Genomic DNA, 18,820 nt, shown 5'->3' with positions numbered 1-18,820 from the left:
CTAAATAAAGAGACAGAGATCATGGCTTCCTCCACTCCACACCGTGGAAGGGCAGCTGACCTACTCAGAAGGCTTGTCCTGGTACTGACACTAGCTTAGTTTTGTTTTCTTAAGGATGCAGGAAGTCAAGGTCAAGGCAGAAATTGCTTCCATTGGTCTTGTGTATTCTGAAGTTCATCCTGCACAGGGCTGATTCCACATCGCAGAACCAGGCAAAGCTGTAACCCTGACTCTCCTGCTACCATAGCAACCTGTTGGCTCAGAATGAATTAAATTATGGGATTATCACTAAGGAGGAAGGGTAGAGGCATCTATTTTATTTGCTCCTTAGTTATTTCAATGTAATCCCCACAGATGGTAAAATCAAGGAAGAATGATTTGCTATTTTTAATTAAAATTATATTTTATTTAATGTGTGTGTGTGTGTGTGTGTGTGTGTGTGTGTGTGTGTGTGTGTGTGTGTGTAAGCAAGTGTATGCATCCCATGGCACAAAGTCAAGGTCAGAGGACAGTTTTTAGGATTTGATTTCCTGCTTCTTTCCTCCTGTGGGTCCTGGGATTGTCAAGCTTGGCAGCAAGCACCCTTATAAGCTGAGTCATCTTAGTAGCTCCTAAATTACACTTAAAAACACACACAAACAAACAAAAACCTTGTTATCAAGTATCCTTGAGTCTGTAGAAATTATCTTCCCATCAGCTTCTCACCTTCAGGTCAGAGACACGAATAAACCTGATAATTAAGTCTTTATTGTCTCATATAGTTTTCTTTAACAAAATGAAGGGATTTAGGCAATAATAGTAGAAAAGATAACCATATCATGTGGACACTTCATGTCACCAGTTTTCCTTGCCCACTTGGGCGAATTTTAGAATAAAATGGGATTGTAAACCTAATATAAACTTGAATTATTGGTTCCTACCACCCACAAACCTCTCAACATTTCTCAGGAGCCGGAATGAATGAAATCGGACCCCAGGACAGCTAGAATCGGAATGTCTTGCTTCATAACCAAAGACTTTCTCTTAGTAGGAACAGCATAAGGGACTGAGACTAACAGGCTGAGCAGCCAATATGTCCGGATATAACCGAGTGCCATGGCAACAGGAGGAAACACAACAGCTGCTCCATCGTCATGTTTTGCACAGACCCTGGCCTGATGCTCACTAATACTCCTGTTCTCCACCCATTGCATCTCTGGACCATCCAGAATTCACATCAGTGATACGTGAAAGAAAAATAAGAAAGAGAGAGTCTGATAAAATAACAAACCTCAAGGCATCAGCAATACATTTTTATGTGAAAAATGGCCTGGGAATAAAAATCAGTGGTTGCAAGCATATAGAAATTAGATACAAATACATGTGTGGTTTTGGCTTTCCACAAAAAAACAATTACTGATAGCTGCTATGATGAGCCATCTAGAGGGTAAATACTAGGGAACACTTGGAGACAAGCTGCCATCTCCTTTCCAGATCAAAGGCAGTAAAGCCAGCTGGGATTCTCCCTCCTTGGTTCTTTTCACCCATTAGAAGTTCCAAGATCAAAGCCCCCAGGACATTCTAGCCTTCCAACAGTCAGAAATACCAGCTACAGAATAAGAAGCATCAGCTTCAATAGCCACACAGTCTAACTGACATAACTTTCATCAACATGTGGCTATTGCCCATACCATTATTATAACAGTAACTTTTATTCTTCTATTGGAAAAACAACTATAATTTTTACCTATATTGATTAAAAAAACAAGTAGATATAATTTTGTTATGCTAGAAAGTTCTTACATCTGAACAAATTGCCTAATCATAACAAGGACTCTTTTGATACTGTAATGTTATATTCTAAATATAAGTATACATAGTTTCCATGAGCTGGAGTCTTGTCTAGCTTCTGGTTAAACTACAGACATACTAGAGTCTAATTCAAAAGTTGTCTCTTCTCCCATTTATTTCATTCTGTGAACATTTAAAAATAGGCTTTTACCAAATCTGTTTTTGATACAGTAAGATTATCTATTGATGTAATAGCGCTATAGTGTGCCTTGTTCCACACAGGCTCATCTGTTTGAATATTGGATCCAAAGATGGGTGCTGTGGTAGGTGGGGGGCCTCTGGAAGGCGAAGCATCATGGGAGGAAGTAGGTTGTTGGGAGTGAGCATTGGCTGGCACAGCTTCCTATCCCACATTCTCCTTCCTGATCCACTCAGATGTGAGCTACAGTCACACGCTACTGGAGTCACAGCAGTAAGGCTCTCTTGCACCAAGCTTCCCCTCACCCCATGATAACCATCTGTACCATCAAACTGTGATCCAAAATAAATCTTTCTTCCCTTAAGCTGCTATGGTATTTTAGCACAGCAAAGAGAAGCAAAAAATTAACACAGAAAATTGACACCAGGAAGCAGAAATATGCGATCACAACGGCACCTGTGATTATCAATCTGGATTAATATGTTTCTAGGTGGCTCGTCTGCAACAGGATGCCCAAAACACTCTATCATCTCATACACTCTCTTTTGGGACACTATCCTGTCAAATGAACTTATATTTTTATGAACTGGAGCTTTTAATGAGTGGAATCGTGCCCTCAAGGCACCATTGATAATGCCCCCATGCAGAATGAAAATTTTCTTTTTAAAATTGTCAATCTTTTAACAGTGATAATCACTTTATGTACATCTGCTTTGTATGCTCTGTCTGGAACTTTTACTGCCTCTCATTCCCTTGCCAAAATGTACATTCAAAAACGCCTTTATTCTCTGCTTCGTGTTCTGCAATCTTACTATAAACCCAACTCTACATGGTAATCGGTAACCATGTCACAGCCTGAGTGCTATTCTGTCTTTAAATTTCTACCACTAAAAAACTTAGCCTATTACTTATGAATTCAGGCTCACTCCAATTTTCAGGACGCAGGGAGAATATAGCCAGTTTTTTTTTGTTTTTTTTTTTTAGAAATAATATGAATTCCTGATAGAATTCTTGTTATTATTTGAAATCTCATGAGCACAGCCTCTATTATCCACAGTTATAGGCATTCTGGTCCTCTAAACACCAACCTGAGTGGCCCACTGAGCTCTTTTTAAATTACTTCAGGGCTTTTCCTGCCCATTTCTCCAAATTTTTTCCACAGTCCTCTCACAAACCAGTTCCAAAGACATATGACTCTCATGATCAGGTTTATTGCAGTCATTATTGCATGTTCTGCTCTACAGATTTCTATAGCTTCCTTAATGCATACTGCCAGAATCTTACATATCCTTCCTGAAAACCATTTCCCAAAACCTGTGCACCATGTAGTCAGGTTTATTGCAACAACAGTTCCACATCTCAGTACCAATCTTCTGCATTGAGCAAGCACTTGACAATAAATAACTTAAGGGATAAAGGTTATTTGGTTTCTGCCTTTAATCCCAGCACTTGGGAAGCAGAGTCAGGCAGATCTCTGTGAGTTCGAGGCCAGCTTGGTCTACAGAACAAGATCCAGGATAGGCACCAAAACTACACAGAGAAATCTTGTCTCGAAAAACTAAAAAAAAAAAAAAAAAAAAAGATTGTTTGGCTCCTGATTCAGGGGCTGTAGTGCATTGTGATGAGAAGACATGGTGGTAGGATCGGCTTGATCTGTGCTATCCACCATGAAGCAGTAAATGGGGTATAAGGATGCAAATGGCTTTTTCCATTTTCACCTTATATTCAGTCTGGACCCCCAGCCTGAATGTTGCTACCCACATTCAGGATAAGTCTTAACCTCCTCAGTTCAACCTCTAGGAAATGACCTCACAGACACACTCAAAGATGTATCTCATTATGCCCTAGGTGCTTACCAATCCAAATCAAGTTGGTAATCAGAATTAACCATCACAGCCATTAATTCAAATATTTCAAGGACACAGAATTGATACCAAGTTTTGTAATGTGGAGGTCGCTGCCTGTTTTAGTAAGCCATTGTTGTGGAGAGATGATAGCTAAGGTCTAACTAAAGGGGATTTGAGAATGTGTAAAAACTGACATGTGCACATAACTCCTTGAAAGGATTTTTAAAAAGCAGGCTATTTGCTTACTGACAACCACAATTAAAGATGAAGAGAACTGTTAGATCAATTTCCCTCGGAAAGAAGAGAACAAATCCAGTCCACGAGCTGGAAGGTTTCTAAAGGCAAGAGAATAGACCAGACATTTTAAATCACAAAATCAAAAATGAGAAAACAGAGATGAAAGCAGGAAGCTCCTGACCTTCCTTTTTATGTCGATTCATCTTTTCTCAGTGAATCGGGAAGTCAGGCAACCATCTGGCACCAAGGACTGTGGAGACAGTGTTGACTATTCTCTACGGAAAGAAAAGTATATTAGAGTAAGGAGTGGGAGACTGAACAGATTAGAGATATACGAGTACTACAGGAGACCATTGTGGGTCACTGGGGGGCTATGAGAAAGGACGGAAAATTAAATATGTCAGTGTGGTTATGTGTCTGGCTCTTGTTATGTTCAGCTGTAGGGGGAGAGAGATGAGTGGGTAGAGAATTGGATTTAAGTAAAGTTGTTGTTTATCAAAGAAACTACAATGAGACATGTACAGAAGACAGTTAAAAATGTTTGCAAAGGGATGGTTATAATGACTAACCATTTGATGTATGCTTGACAAGGTGGGTGGGAAAGAACAACAGGGAGGAGAGCCTAGAAAGAGGATAAGTAGATTATATTGGGAAGTGGCGGCTGGGAGGATTATTGGAATTGGGATACAGAGTGAAAATCTGTAGCTGAAATGTTTGAACGATGTGTTGCAACTTTTAATTTAGGAGAGGTTTCTCGACTAATAAAGACAAGATCGTAGGCCTACCAAGACAAGGGAAGGCTGGAGACTGGACAGCTGAAACTATGGTGCCCAGACAGGTGAAACTGTCGTCTTCATGGACGATGCAATCAAAAGGTGTTCAGACAGAAGCAGAGCTACAATCTGAGCAAAACTCCTGCCCTATTTTCATTTCTATTGTTGTGATTGAAAAGAAAAACACTCTGACAAAAATCAACTTGAAGGAGAAAGGGCCTTATTGGGCTTACACTTCCTGGGGAGGTCACTCATTGTGCGAAAGTCAGGACAGGCACTTTAGGTAGCTATGCCCAGCTACAAGCAAAAACAGGGGGTAAATGAATACACATGCCTTCTCACTCAGCTTTCTGTGCTTTGACATAACTCTGGACCCAAGCCTAAGGAATGGCGTTACCCGTAATGGGCTGGATATTTCCCCATTACCCAATTAAGAAAAAAAAAATCCCTCACAGGCCAGGATGATCTAGAAAATCCCTCAAGAATTTTCCCCCAGGTGATTCTAGTGTATGTCAAGTTAATAATTAAAACTAGCCATCATAATTGCTCTCTGTCACAGGTGAGGGGAAGTAACTTGGGGCAACAAGTGACCACAGCAGCAAGACATAATGTGTGCTTATGTGAGAATCACAGCTGGGCGAAGGGTTGGGGGGGGGGGGGTGCAGGACAGGCAGTAGAACAGAAATGAGGATGAGAACTGGAAGGAAGAAGGGACTTTAAGGGTTAATTAGGTTCCCTTGGAGGAAGAAGTAGGAGGTGTGTTCACATAAGCTGTTCTGAGGTGTTTGTTCTGTTTATGATTGACTTGAGTATCAAAGACAACAGAGTAGAAGGATGTAGACTATGAGGAGTTGAGATTCCAAAAAGTGAAAGTCAAGTTTAGGGAGGTTGGGATGTGAGAGATGAGGATGACTTGAAGTCTTGTTAGGAAGAGCACAAAAAAATAAGATTGGTGCTAACTGTCGCCAAGGCAGCTTGTTTTAGCTACTTTCCGCTCACAATGACAAACCACCATGACTGAAAGCAACTTAAGGAAGAGAGAATTGATTTTGACTTATGGTTCTAGAAGGATAGGAGCCTGTCATGGCCGCATGGCAGCAAGAACAGACTGTGGGGAGCTCATACCTTCCAAGACAAGCACAGAAAATGGACTGGAAATGAGGTAAGGCTGTATTAGCAATCTCAAAGCCCTTCTCCCAGAGATATACCTCAGGCAGCAAGGCCATACCACATGCCTAAGCCTCCCCCAAAGAGCATCACCCATTGGGAACCAAGTGTGGGAATACCTGAGCCCATGGAGAATATTTCTCAATCAAATCACCACAGCAGCTAAGTGGATAGGCTGTGGGCACTGAAAGGAATGAAGATCTGGATTGTTGAGAGACTGAGAGCAGACAGAATGCCAGGGCCCCATCTGATTTTCACTGGTAGAGACATGGACTCCTCTGAAGGGTGGGGTGAGTTTCCCCTCCCAGTGTTAACCTTTGGAGGGCATATACTTAGAGAGCTTGATTTCTGATGAAGGGGGCTTCTGGCTGAGAGAGCGACAACATTGCCCTAATTCCAATTAATTTATCATCTACATCCTTGAATGGTACTTGGAGCCTCATTTCCTATGCTAAAGAGCAACACACTGAAGTACTTATGAAGAAAATGAATCAGAAATAAGTAAGTCTGATGAATCAATAGCTGAGGATATGGTAGTACTGCAAAAAAAAAAAAAGGGGCAAAGATGTTTGCTGACTGATGTCTGGGGGAGGTCAGGCGAAGAATGTATATTCCAAGTTAAAGTATCACCCCAAATGCCAATACTAACACCTACAATGCCTCCATCAGAGAGTCATGAAACATCAAGCCTTGCTGAGACTAAGAGAGATGCAGCATGGTACAACAGAAGTATGACATCACACCCCACCCACATGTGTGTTACTCCATTCTGGAGTAACTGGCTATGCCTGTCAGCTCGTTCTCACTGTCCAACATCTTGGCAGACTGTTGAAACATTAACATTATGGTAAAAGCAAAAATCTACTAGGTCAGATGAGGATGTCACATTTATGTTTCTGCTCAGGACTTGTATTAAAAGAGTCATGTGGCTCTCGGCCCCTCCCTGTTCCAGAGACTGCTGCATCTTTTCATGCAGTGGCAGCCTTATTCCTGAGACACGATGGTGAATGTCAGAGTGAACAGATTTGGCCATATTGGATGTCTGGTTACCGGGGCTGCCTTCATGTCTGGCAAAGTGGATGTTGTTGCCATCAATGACCCTTTCATTGACCTCGATTACATGGGTTACAGGCTCCAGTATGACTACAGTATGACTCCACCCATGGCAAGTTCAATGGCACAGTCAAGGCTGAGAACAGGAAGCTCTTCATCAACAGGAAGGCCATCACCATCTTCCAGGAGCAAGATCCTGCCAACATCAAATGGGGTGATGCTGGTGCTGAGTATACAGTAGAGTCTACTGGTGTCTTCACCACCATGAAGAAGGCTGGGGTTCACTTAAAGGGTGGGGCCAAAAGGGTCATCATCTCTACCTCTTCTGCTGATGGCTCCATGTCTATGAAGGGTGTGGACCATGAGAAGTATGACAACCCACTAAAGATTGCCAGCAATGCTTCCTGCACCACCAACTGCTTAGTCCCCTTTGACCAATGTCATCCATGACAACCTTGGCATTGTGGAAGGACTCAAGACCACAGGCCATGCCATCACTGCCACCCAGAAGACTGTGTGGATGGACCCTCTGGGAAGCTGTGGCGGGATGGCCATGGGGCTGCCCAGAACATCATCTCTGCATCCACTGGTGCTGCCAAGGCTGTGGGCAAGGTCATTCCAGGGCTGAACAGGAAGCTCACAGGTGTGGCCTTCCATGTTCCTACCCTCAATGTGTCTGTCATGGATCTGACATGCCATCTGAAAAAAATCTGCCAAGTATGATGACATCAAGAAGGTGGTGAAGCAGGCATGTGGGGATCTACTAAAGAGCATCCTGGTCCACACTGAGGAGCAGGTTTTCTCCTGGGACTTTAACAGTGATGCCCACTCTTCCACTGTTGATGCTGGGGCTGGCATTGCTCTCAATGACAACGTTGTAAAGCTCAGTTCCTGGTATAACAATGATTACGGCCACAGCAATAGGGTGGTGGACCTCATGGCCTACATGGCCTCCAAGGAGTAAGAAGTCAGCCCTGGATCGCTCACTCCAGCAAGGACATGAGAGCAAGAAAGAGGCCCTTGGCTGCTGAGCAGTCCCTGTCCCAACTCAGCCCCCGATACTGAGCATCTCCCTCACAGTTTCCATCCCAGACCCCCAGAGTAAGAGGAGGGGCTTAGGGAGCCCTACTCTCTAGAACACCATCAATAAAGTTCACTGCACCTCCCCCCCAAAAAAGGAAAGAGTCGTGTAATTAACTCAGTTTCCAATAAGTAAGCTAATGCACAATGTGTATAATTGGAGAGTGTATACTGTGTAGGCAGTGTCTGTGACATATAGAGTTGTCTAGTTTTAGGCCATACAAATGTCCTGGATCCCTCCTCTTGAAGTAGCCTGCATGTTCCTGGATGTCTGTTTGCATCTGACTCCAAACTTCATAAATCCCCAGAACCATAGAAGGGCGTGTGCATGAGTATTATGGTTAGTGATGTATTAAAGCCCCATTCCACCATTCATAAGGCTGCTTTCTAACAAAGACCATTCCTATCTTGAACATACTTGAGAATAAAAACTGTGAGTTAGATAGTCTGTGCTGAAAAATCACCTCTAAGTTTTCTTCTGCTTATAGATTTCAGAAGTTCATGAAATTGAGAGATAATTGGACCAAGAATCTGAAAAAATAGCAAAAAAAGCTGTATTCAGTATTTTCTCCTAACTCCCCCACTACCTTTTGGCAGCTCAGGGAACTGAGACACAAACATAAGCACACACATACATGCATTTATGCCACTACACACACACACACACATACACACACACATGCATACATACACATATACCATTTTTTGAAAATGACCCTTATTAAAATTTCATGAGCCAGCCGGGCGGTGGTGGTGCACGCCTTTAATCCCAGCACTCGGGAAGCAGAGGCAGGTGGATCTCTGTGAGTTCGAGCCAGCTGGATACCAAGTGAGTCCAGAAGGCGCAAAGCTACACAGAGAAACCCTGTCTCGAAAAACAAAAACAAACAAACAAAAAAAAAATTTCATGAGCCTATCATCATTCCTTGCCCCGCCCTTCAGCCAATATTTCAAGGCAGGATAAGGAAGGGGCTAAAAATATAGATTTTTCACAACTCATAATGCTGGTTGACTTTTGGAATATTACTAAATGTCTCTGGTTTTGTTTTTCCAGATACGATTAAAAGGAGATTAAAATCCATCTTTGACAGTGAGGTAGAGAGAATGCAGTGAGCTAAAGTATGTGAGGTATTCCTACACATAACTGTCATTGACTAATTGTTTATAACCACTATTATTTTATTTCCCACCATATTTTCTTGCAGCTATTGATTTGGCTGTTATTGATGATCCTTCACTGACCCATCAGCACACTGGTGTCATGCACTGTGGTGATGTTCATTGGGATAGTTGTGTGTCATGGCCTGATCCACCAGAGCAGGAGACACAGGGCACATGGTCTGATGATTTACTTCTTCTGCAACCAGCTTTGTCTCCGGGAAGCAGTGTGACCTGAGGAGGTGCAGCTTGCTTCCAAATCTGTAGTCATTTCTGATTGTCAGGTACATAGCAACTGATTTTCTTTCCTCCTTCCCTCCCTCTCTCCCTTTCTTTTTCCCTCCTACCCTGTCTCCCTCCCTTCCTCCCCTCTCTCTGATTTTCTCCATGGCCCTCTCTCCCTCCTTCCCTCCCTCTTTCCCCCTCCCTCCTTTGGTCCCACCTCTCCATCCCCCTCCCTCTGTCCCCCCTCCCTCCACTCCCCCCTGTCTTTGTTCTTTCCTTCTCTTCTGTCCCATCTCCCTCCTCCCTCACTCCCTTCCTCTCTTTTTCCTCTCTTCTCTCTTTTCTTTCCTTTTGATGTTGTTTGTGGGTGTGGAAAGTTTAATCTCTTTTGTTCATGTAAATTAAGATAAAGTGTATTGATTATACCCACGGACTTATTTTTGTTAATGAGGTACATGAAGAAACCATGAAGAAGCTTCAGGCTGTTGGGGAGTGTTCACAGCATCCTGCAGGAAGAAACTATAATCGCATATGATATTCATAATTTCTTACCTGGAGTGCCTGTTAACAGTAATAATTTTCTTCTTTGGCCTCAGGCTGCTTGGTCCATAGTACTTGTCTCTGGTTTTCCAGAATGAAGAGTCCAAAGGCTTCCGGAAATAACATTTATTAATCAACAATAAAGCACACAATAGAAAAGGCCTTATAAGTAAAACTATATATTTATAATGCTTTATTGGTTTTTCTCCAGAACTCCACAAAACACTACAGACAGTAACAAAATAATTCAATAAATGTGGAAAAATTTCCAAGATAATTATAGGACACTCTCTATCATATGTGAGAATCGTCAATGTCATGACCATTAGATACACTATTCAACACTATCATAGATATCTTTCTTGAATAAAGGACATAAAGTTTTAATCTGGGAATCATAACATTTACACATATCCATACACAAGGTCACAGCTCAGAGTAAGTGAGGCAGATCCCCAAAATGACCTGGAGTCATCTGCCTGAACATCACTTAAAGATATTACAGTGTTAACAAGATAGAGGTCAACACACTGAAGAGAAATGTAGGGTGTTCACTCAGGGGAAAGAAGGAAAATCGGGCAGTAGTTGAAGCTGTTTACATGTTTTCCATGGCCCGCTTGGCAAGATGCTCCCTCCCCTGCTCTGCCTTTTCTTGGGTGAGGTACTCCAGCACTTTCATGAGCATATCTTCATCCAAGTACTGTCTGTTCGGGGTGTCATCATTCCTCAGGGATCCTACAGGGAGCCTTTTGCTCACTGTGGCCAGTTTCTCGGTCTCCTGGGAGCTTCCTTGACCCAGGTGTTCCTTGATGGCCTGTTCGAGTTGCTCTTCTTCCTGAAGATCATCTTCCGAGGAGCCTGGGCTGGGCATTCTCTTCAGTTGGTTGGAATTCAGGAGCTCGGGGTATTTAACTAGCATCCTGGCCAAGTACTCTCCCAATTCTTGGTCCTTATCATTCAGGTTTTCATAGGGTGCTTGTCTGCTTTCAACATCTGGCATCCAGGCTGCTTTGGGAATCTGGCTGGCTCTAGATTTCCCAGGACCATAGGGGAGCCTCAGCAGAGCCTTGTCTTGGCTATATTGATTGGGGAAATATGGGGCCTTCTGATTTGCTGCATTTTCCATCCCTAAAAGATTTAAAATGTCCTCAACACTGAGCCCCTCAGGCAAGGCCTCTATCATACCACGACCAGGTACCTTGGAATACCCACCCTTGGAGAGCACCTTACTCTGAAACATGTCTGGACGGTCTATGTCTGCCTCTGGGATGTCATCTAGGTCAACAGGAAGCTCCAGATCCTGCTCTGGCTCCACCAACCCATTTGGCTTCTCTCCAGCTTTGAGCATCTCAATTAAGTCTTCAGGGGGTATCTGCAAATTCCTGGAGATTTCAATCAGCTGATAAATAGACTGAGAATCAAGTGGTTTCTCTAGAAGCCTGGCTGCCCTGTCCCCATTTTGCCCATTCTGTGACCTCCCACTTCCCACAGCATTCACTAACCTTCTCAAGTAGGTGATGACTTTGGAGGCATCTTCTGAGAGTTGGTCTTTACTCTCTTTCTGGTTATCTTCATCCTGGAGCCCCAACTGCCCTGAACGTTTCATTTCTTCGTTGATTTGTTCATTTTTTTCTGTGTTCTCTTTGCTGTCTCTCACCTCTTCCTGGGTTTGAGTCTCAATTTTCTCCTCTATGGGACTCCAGTCTTCTCCCCCCACCACATCTTCATAGGCAATGTTGTTGGTCTTGTACACGTCATCCTCGTCATCCGTGTAGAGCTTTTGTTCCTCCTCAGCCCTCTCACGCTTCTGGTTGTTTGACCCCGTCAGTTTCCCCAGCTCTTGGAACACAGACTCCAGGGTGGCAAGACTCTGGGGTGTGTATTGTTCTTCCACTATTTCATTTGTGCGTTTGAAGGGGTTTTCTCTGGAATTCTCTTCATACATAAGAGGGAATCGCATGTGCTTGAGTTTCCTCTCCGGCCACTGTTGCGTCTCATAGTCTTCAGCCACGTCCACTGGGAAGTTCTTCTCCAGATTCAAGGCAAAGGGCTTGTTTTCTTTGGGGGCAGACTGAGGTTCATTTTCAGCCTGCCTCAAAGCCTCAAGTATTATCCTCATCCACTCGTCTTCACTCAGAGCATCCCTGGAGCTTTCGGCCAAGTGACTTTCTTCACTGTTTTCTTTGAGTTGAAGAGGAACAGAGATGCCTTGGTAGGGGTTGTAGTCTGGGCTGCTTTCTTCTCGGTGAGCTTGTTGTCGGAGCTTTTCGATGTACTCCAAAGCCCTGATCATTTCAGGACTAGGAAACTTCTGGACATTCTCCAATCTGAGGTCTGGTTCTCTCTGCAGCAGCTGGTTTCGCTGGAAGGAAGCTACTTCGGCTCCAGGAATGAGGAAAATTAAGTGGACAAGAAGCAGAACTGCTCCAAATTGGTGTGTCTTAGCTTCTGCCATGCCTTAAAGATTTCCTTAAAGCACAGAAAACATGAGTTAGCACAAATGATACAAGCTAGAAGGCATGATAGGAAGGAAAGAGAAACACTTGTCACAAGGGGAAATAAAGAAATAATGTCATACTATGCCTAGGAAAACTATGTAAAATTCATGAATATCTCCTATATGACCCTCAGAAGCTAACCATAGGAATATCTATAGGAAAGCGATTAGTCATTTGCATCAGGCTTGTCTGGTATTCTCTTGGTTTAAAAGAGAAAAACACTGACATGGGGGGTTCTCAAATTTTGTGTCTTCCATTTACAAACTAGTAGTTTGACTTTTTTATTGTGTTTCTTTTAAATGAAACAAAGACTTTTTAAAATGTTGTAATTACTTCAAACAGCATTTTATTAAAAGCTATCACAAAATAATTTCTTATGATACATACACATATACATACAATTATGCCCATAAAGTTGTGCCAAAATAATAGCCCACTTAATTTATTCTCTGAATTAGCCATCCAATTTTGTTTTAGAAATGCAGTGGCTATATATGATCATATAATACAATATATTAGTGTCAATAACACTGAGTACCTAGTACACGAGTCCTGGTCAACTCACCAAACAACAGCTCCAGCAGTTAGTTAAAAACCCCTAGAACCTGGGACCTCCCTGGTCTCAGCTAGTATGCTAAACCAAGGAAGCTTTTTGTAGAAGCCTGCTAAATTAATAACCTATACTGTTTTAAAATCTTCTATGCTCCAATCTTCTAATAATTGTATTATGACTGACTTGCAAAATGCAATTATGGTTATAGTTTTCATCTTCCCTCTAGTGTATAGTAAATAAACAGATGCTGCAGAGAGAACATAAGTTTACTTAACTAGTCTATTTCTAAGCTTGTGAGTGCTCAGATGCAGTTTGTCTTATGTCTGTGTCTATTTTTGTAAGGACCTGTGAAATCTTAAGTGACTCACACTGTTAGAAAAATCTTAAAATAACCACTATGTAACTCCCAATTTAGATAAACACAGACAATGTGTTGAATTCTTCCTACTTAAAAAAATCTTCATTCATTTTTTTCTCCAATATTTTAAAAATCTCACAGATGGATTAGCAAATGGAATCGCTTGTACATTTCCTGTTTGGCAATGCTGATACTGGAGAAGCTATTTCAATCCTTACCAATTCTGTTGTAAACAAATGCATGTAAATAAGTTTACAAGTTTATTCATGACTTCAACTTCATCGGGTTTTGTGATAGATAAGCAAAGTTATATGAACACAATTGTCTCTTAGATTAGACATCAAAATATTGCTTAGCAGATCTTTACTGATAATGAATGTTATAAATTTTTTAGAGCTGTCAAATGGTTGCAAATATAGAAACTTCATTAGCATAGATACACAGACCGATTAAAATGATCACTAAGTGGGTTATTTAAGCATACAGAGAATGCTTTCAAAATAAATAAATGCTTGCTTCAAGTAATTTTATTCATAAAATTCTGGGTAATATGATGTACTTTAAATGAAGGTACTTTCTATACATATATATATTCTTTATATTATTTCAGAATTGATTTAGCTTTGACAATCAGTTTTCACCACTGTCATTTTAAATGTAATCTATAAAACCAATATTAAGTGTATTTGATTTGAAGCCATTATCTTGACATTCTTAACACACCTTATCATGTAGGTTACAAGATTATTTGTAAAACCATTACTTTGAAGGGAGGTTTTTCTGTTGGATTAAAACAGAATGCTCATTGCAGTTTGAACCAGAGCCTGACCAGCATGGCCATTTCATCCCTGAATTCAGGTTTACTTTGGATGACACTGTTATTGCCTTTAAAACTCAAATGACTTCATTTCCCCTGTAGCATTTCTTGCAAGACGTGAAGATGCTTTTAATATTCTAATATCTTATCTGGTGTTGTTTGATTTAGACTTTAATGTTCTGAAATCCAAATGGTAGGAACATTGTTTCCTCCCTGGACAGCTGTTATTGAATCCTCTTAGAGTAAAAATGTCTTTCCGATGAAGTCAGCTGGGAACATTGACACTGTAGCACTAACACATGCGAATGTATCTAATCCAAACAACTCAACTAGTTAAGATAAACAAAAATAAATGTGTTTCAGTCAACCTCTTCAGCAAAGTAACATATCAGCTTTTCCAACCAAAGCATAGTAATTACAATCATAATCTATACAGCTCTCTGTGTTTTCTTTCCTGGATTCAAAGTTATCATTTCTCCGTACTTCATAGTCACATACATACAGCCTTTCCTCCAAGGTAATAATTCACCTTTGAAAAGGGAAGAAATAAATGTTCAAAATCATTCTAAGCTACTTTCTTGGAACTAAAATTAGTGCATAATAACAGAAGCCCTTCTGGAATATACCAGTTCATAAAATAATTAATAGTTAATTCAGAGTTCCCATAAGGTGAACATCAAATAAAAAATACAAATTCAAATTGTTTGCCTCTGTGACTCATGTGGTTAACGACATTTGAATCCCTGTAAACTAACTGTGAAGAATATTAAGCATATAAATTATATTCCTGGTTCTGTATCTGCCTCTTGGGAGAAAAACAACACATTAGAAAAAGAATCAAAACATCAGGCTTGGTTAACTTTACATTAATCGGCATGTTGACACTAAAATCCTTAACTTTTCCACTCTCCTTGCATACAGTTTTTCTCAATAACATTATAGTTAATGAATATTCTCCGGCAATCCTGTAAATCACAGACTCTCTCTCATTTATGCAATCATATAGAGTATCCTTGCCTGGAAAGCAGCAGGTTGCCCTTCAGTCATATTATCAATATAAGCTTGCCAAACGGTCTTTTTTCTCTCATTTGGGAAACCAAAGAAGGACAGGCAATTGAGAACTTTCCAGTAAATCGAAGAGAAAGCCCTCTTACCTCGGTCTGAGAAGGCTTGGATGATGGCTCTAAGCCTGCTCCGCCGCCGCTGGGTGAGGTCTCGGGCAGTTTCAGCACCGGACAGCTCCTCTGCTTATAGCGAGTCTGGGCGCCTGACTCCGCATCCACGCTGACGTCACCGGCTCAGCCTCAAACCCCAGCGCAGGCAAGCTTTTTCAAAGAATCTGAGAGAAAATAATCACTTTAGATATTTTTTTTTTTCTCAGCGTTGCGTGCTTACGCCACCTGTCTTATGTAGCAAAAACTACACTTTTTTTTTCTTCTTTTATCAGAATCTCCGAGGCTCAAAATAAAATGTTCGGCACAAATTCCCTTAGAAGAAATCTGTCAGCTAGACATGACTAATTGCAAAGCCATTTCGTTTGTGTTTTCACGCCTTGTTTAGAAAGGTTTCTTGTGACTGTTTCCATGTCCTTGTCATAAGAGTTTTACAGATAATGACTATCTTTTTATTCTTACCCATAAAGAAATGCATTCTCATTTCCTGGCGCAGCCACAATGAACAGAACATTGAGACTATGAAAGACCATATTTCAATGTCATGACTCCAGGCAACATTCTTTTAAAATTCTTGTTTGTTTGAATAACAACAACAAAAAGGTAAGATGCTTACTTTTTATATGAAAATCAACTCAAACACCTTCAGCACAGTGTTTGAAATTCGTGTTTTGTGCATAGATGTTCCTGTTCAGCAGTTGATACTTCCATATGGGAACATTCAAATCTTTAACAATATCTGGTGTTGCAAGAGGTGGCTAAGAAATTGTGTGCTCAAGAAAGCATGTCTGCTTACCAGGAAGGGGAGAAAGGCATTCTTTTTTTTCACTGTGAGAGGGGGGAAGAAGGACATGCATATGACTGGAATCCTCTTGTCATCAAGAGTACTACAAAAATAGTTTTGTTTTTTGGTTGAATAAATTGAGTTGAATACCTTCAACAAATGAGACCAATCCAAGGAATAATATGGAAGTTAACTCACAGCCTCTTGGATTTATAATTCATAGCCATGGTTGAGCTTTGCCATAAAACCTGATTATGTACTTCAATAATTTATATAGGTCTCAAATTTTAACTTCATTTTATTAAAGATGTGGGTCCTCCAACCCTCTATGTTGAAATCTATTTTGAGAACATGAACGAATCTTGTTCTGTGAGGGCCTTTAAAAGGCTCTGCTAGCTGAACAATCACATTCTGATTTTATCTACCCACCAACTAACTTATGCTTAATGAGGTGCCAGATATATTGTGAACTTCTGGGGACAGAAAAATGAATATAGCTTTCTGGCTTTATGAAGACTTTAGTCAATCAGAGGGAATGAAAGACAGATTGTTTTAATGGACTTTGGCAAGCACCAAGGAGTAGGTTAGCCAGAAGGATCTGAAAGCTTTGTCATTTACTAGTTGACTCTATTTGGTGGAGGGAAGACCTCTGGATAAATAGGCCTAAGCTGATCTCTCAGCCTCAGTTTTGTAAGACTTCTAGACAAATCAAAACACTGTTGAACCGTCCAAATCTTAAGAATTTAAAATAAATACTGAAATAGTTAAAAACTTACAAAGTTCAAAGAATCACCCAGGAGGTTGTCCTCATTGATCCCTATTTGCTGCCCTCAGGTATGGATGGATTCACATGGAACACGCCGGTACATTCTAGAGTTACTGATGTATTTGTGCTTCACAATGAGTTTTTATAGCACGATCAAGTGCTATGCTGAAGAGATTTGAGCACACAGGGCTTGCTTATCAAGGCAACATCTTAGTGATATCAGATCATTCGCTTGTGTCTTAGCTTTATACACATATTATATTCTCCAAGTCTTAACAAAGACCTGAATAGTCAGTCTGAATTCCACCTAATTTTTTGTCTAGCAGTTCTCTAAGTTTAGTTGAACTCACCAGTATCAACATAGCCTTAGAGAATTCCACATGGTTAGTTATTCTTAAAGGATGAGTTGATTCAGCGTAGATCCAAAACTCCATCCAGAAAGTCACTCTTGTCCAGGTTAATTCACTCATACTCTTCTGAACTTATTGAGCAAAGACCAAAAACCATAGTATTTTAAAGTTCTGAAAGACAGCCTCTTACCTACAAATGTCTTTAATAATCGAAAAGACAGGTTCAGTTGAGACGGCTCAGTAAAATGCTTGCTACTCAAGCATAAGGACCTGAGATCAATCCCTTGCAATCATGTAAGAGCCAGGGGCAAGGCATGTGACTTCTATCCCCAGAACTGAGACGGCAGAGACAAATAGATTCCTGGGACTTATTGGCCAGCCAGCTTGCTAAGTCATCAAGCTCCAGATTCGGTGGGGAAAAAAAAGAAGTGGAGCCCAATTGAGGAAGAAACCCAGTGTGAACCTCTGATTTCTACACACATGAATACATATGCAATCACAAGAACATACACGTGTGTACATAGAAAAACAGCCCACCATGCATGCAAACTTTTATCCAAGTGCTCAAGAAGTGAGCTGTCAAGTGTAGACCACTGAGATGGACTAGTTCCACCAGGGTTAAGATCCAGGGAGAGCCATTGGATAGGTAACTGAGCTCCCCTACCTTATGATGCTAATAATAGATTCTTTTTTATTTTGTTTGTTTGTTTTGTTTGTTTGATATGTGTTTTGCCTGAATGTGTGTCTGTGCAGTAAGTCCATGCAGTGCCTGAAGAATCCAGAAGAGGGCATGAGATTCCCCTGGAACTAGAGTCACAGACAGTTGTGAGCTGCCATGAAGGTGCTGGAAATTGAACTAGGGTCCTATGGAAGAACAACCAGTGCTGTTAGCCACTGAGCCATCCCTTTAGACCTCCATAAATCCCTTTTTTAAATTGAGATCTATTGTATTCTATACATCATACTTTAAGCCTAGTTTAGTCTTCCTAAAAACTACAAGAGATAACTATTTTTGGTATCTATTTTACAAATTAAGAAACTAAGGTTCATAAATAAATAAAGGAACTATGATTTCCCAGCTCATAATTGATAAAAGTAAGATTAAAACCTAGATCTTTCCATAAGTATGTCCTCAATAAAGATTATGATTCAGGCACTGGCTAGGTGATATCAGCAGAGGAGTGACTGGCATTAACGACCCAAGACTAAAACTTGGAGGAAAATTCTCAAGGACTATCTGGTCACTGCTGAAGTGACATAGTTTGGACTGCTATCCAGAGCAGCCCAAAGTCAAAGCAACAATTAACAGTGGGTTATCTCTTTGATGTGAGAATATGTACTATCTCCTAAATGACAATATACATATGAATTTTGGAAAACGCTGTTCACCAGCCTGGTTTCTTTTTAATAGTTTCTTCAGTGTGTTACATTTAACCTTCTCTAAGTCGTGAAATTTTCCCCAGTACTTATTGG

The 18,820-nt window shown here is 40.9% G+C and overlaps 1 protein-coding gene and 1 pseudogene across 2 annotated transcripts; one reads left to right on the top strand and one right to left on the bottom strand.

The window, feature by feature from the left end:
* Positions 1-6,548: 6,548 nt before the first annotated feature.
* Positions 6,549-8,435, top strand: LOC114703324 (annotated as a pseudogene).
* Positions 8,436-10,212: 1,777 nt separating this feature from the next.
* Scg2 (secretogranin II) lies at positions 10,213-15,610 on the bottom strand. 2 transcript variants are annotated; one of them, XM_028884099.2, is made up of 3 exons: positions 15,430-15,610; positions 11,552-12,518; positions 10,213-11,431 (listed from the first exon to the last, which is right to left on the bottom strand). In XM_028884099.2, the coding sequence occupies exons 2-3, from the start codon at positions 12,502-12,504 to the stop codon at positions 10,645-10,647; spliced, it is 1,740 nt and encodes a 579-aa protein (XP_028739932.1). In that variant the 5' UTR covers positions 12,505-12,518; positions 15,430-15,610; the 3' UTR covers positions 10,213-10,644. The 2 variants fall into 2 exon arrangements, with proteins under 2 accessions (XP_028739932.1, XP_028739930.1); XM_028884097.2 differs by having other exon boundaries at positions 10,213-12,518; positions 15,430-15,609.
* Between the last annotated feature and the right edge of the window lie 3,210 nt (positions 15,611-18,820).

Source organism: Peromyscus leucopus, chromosome 13 (genome assembly GCF_004664715.2).
Source record: "Peromyscus leucopus breed LL Stock chromosome 13, UCI_PerLeu_2.1, whole genome shotgun sequence".
NCBI lineage: Eukaryota > Metazoa > Chordata > Mammalia > Rodentia > Cricetidae > Peromyscus > Peromyscus leucopus.
The sequence above is the reverse complement of the archived record's forward strand: the minus strand, read 5'-3'. Positions and strand labels throughout refer to the sequence as shown.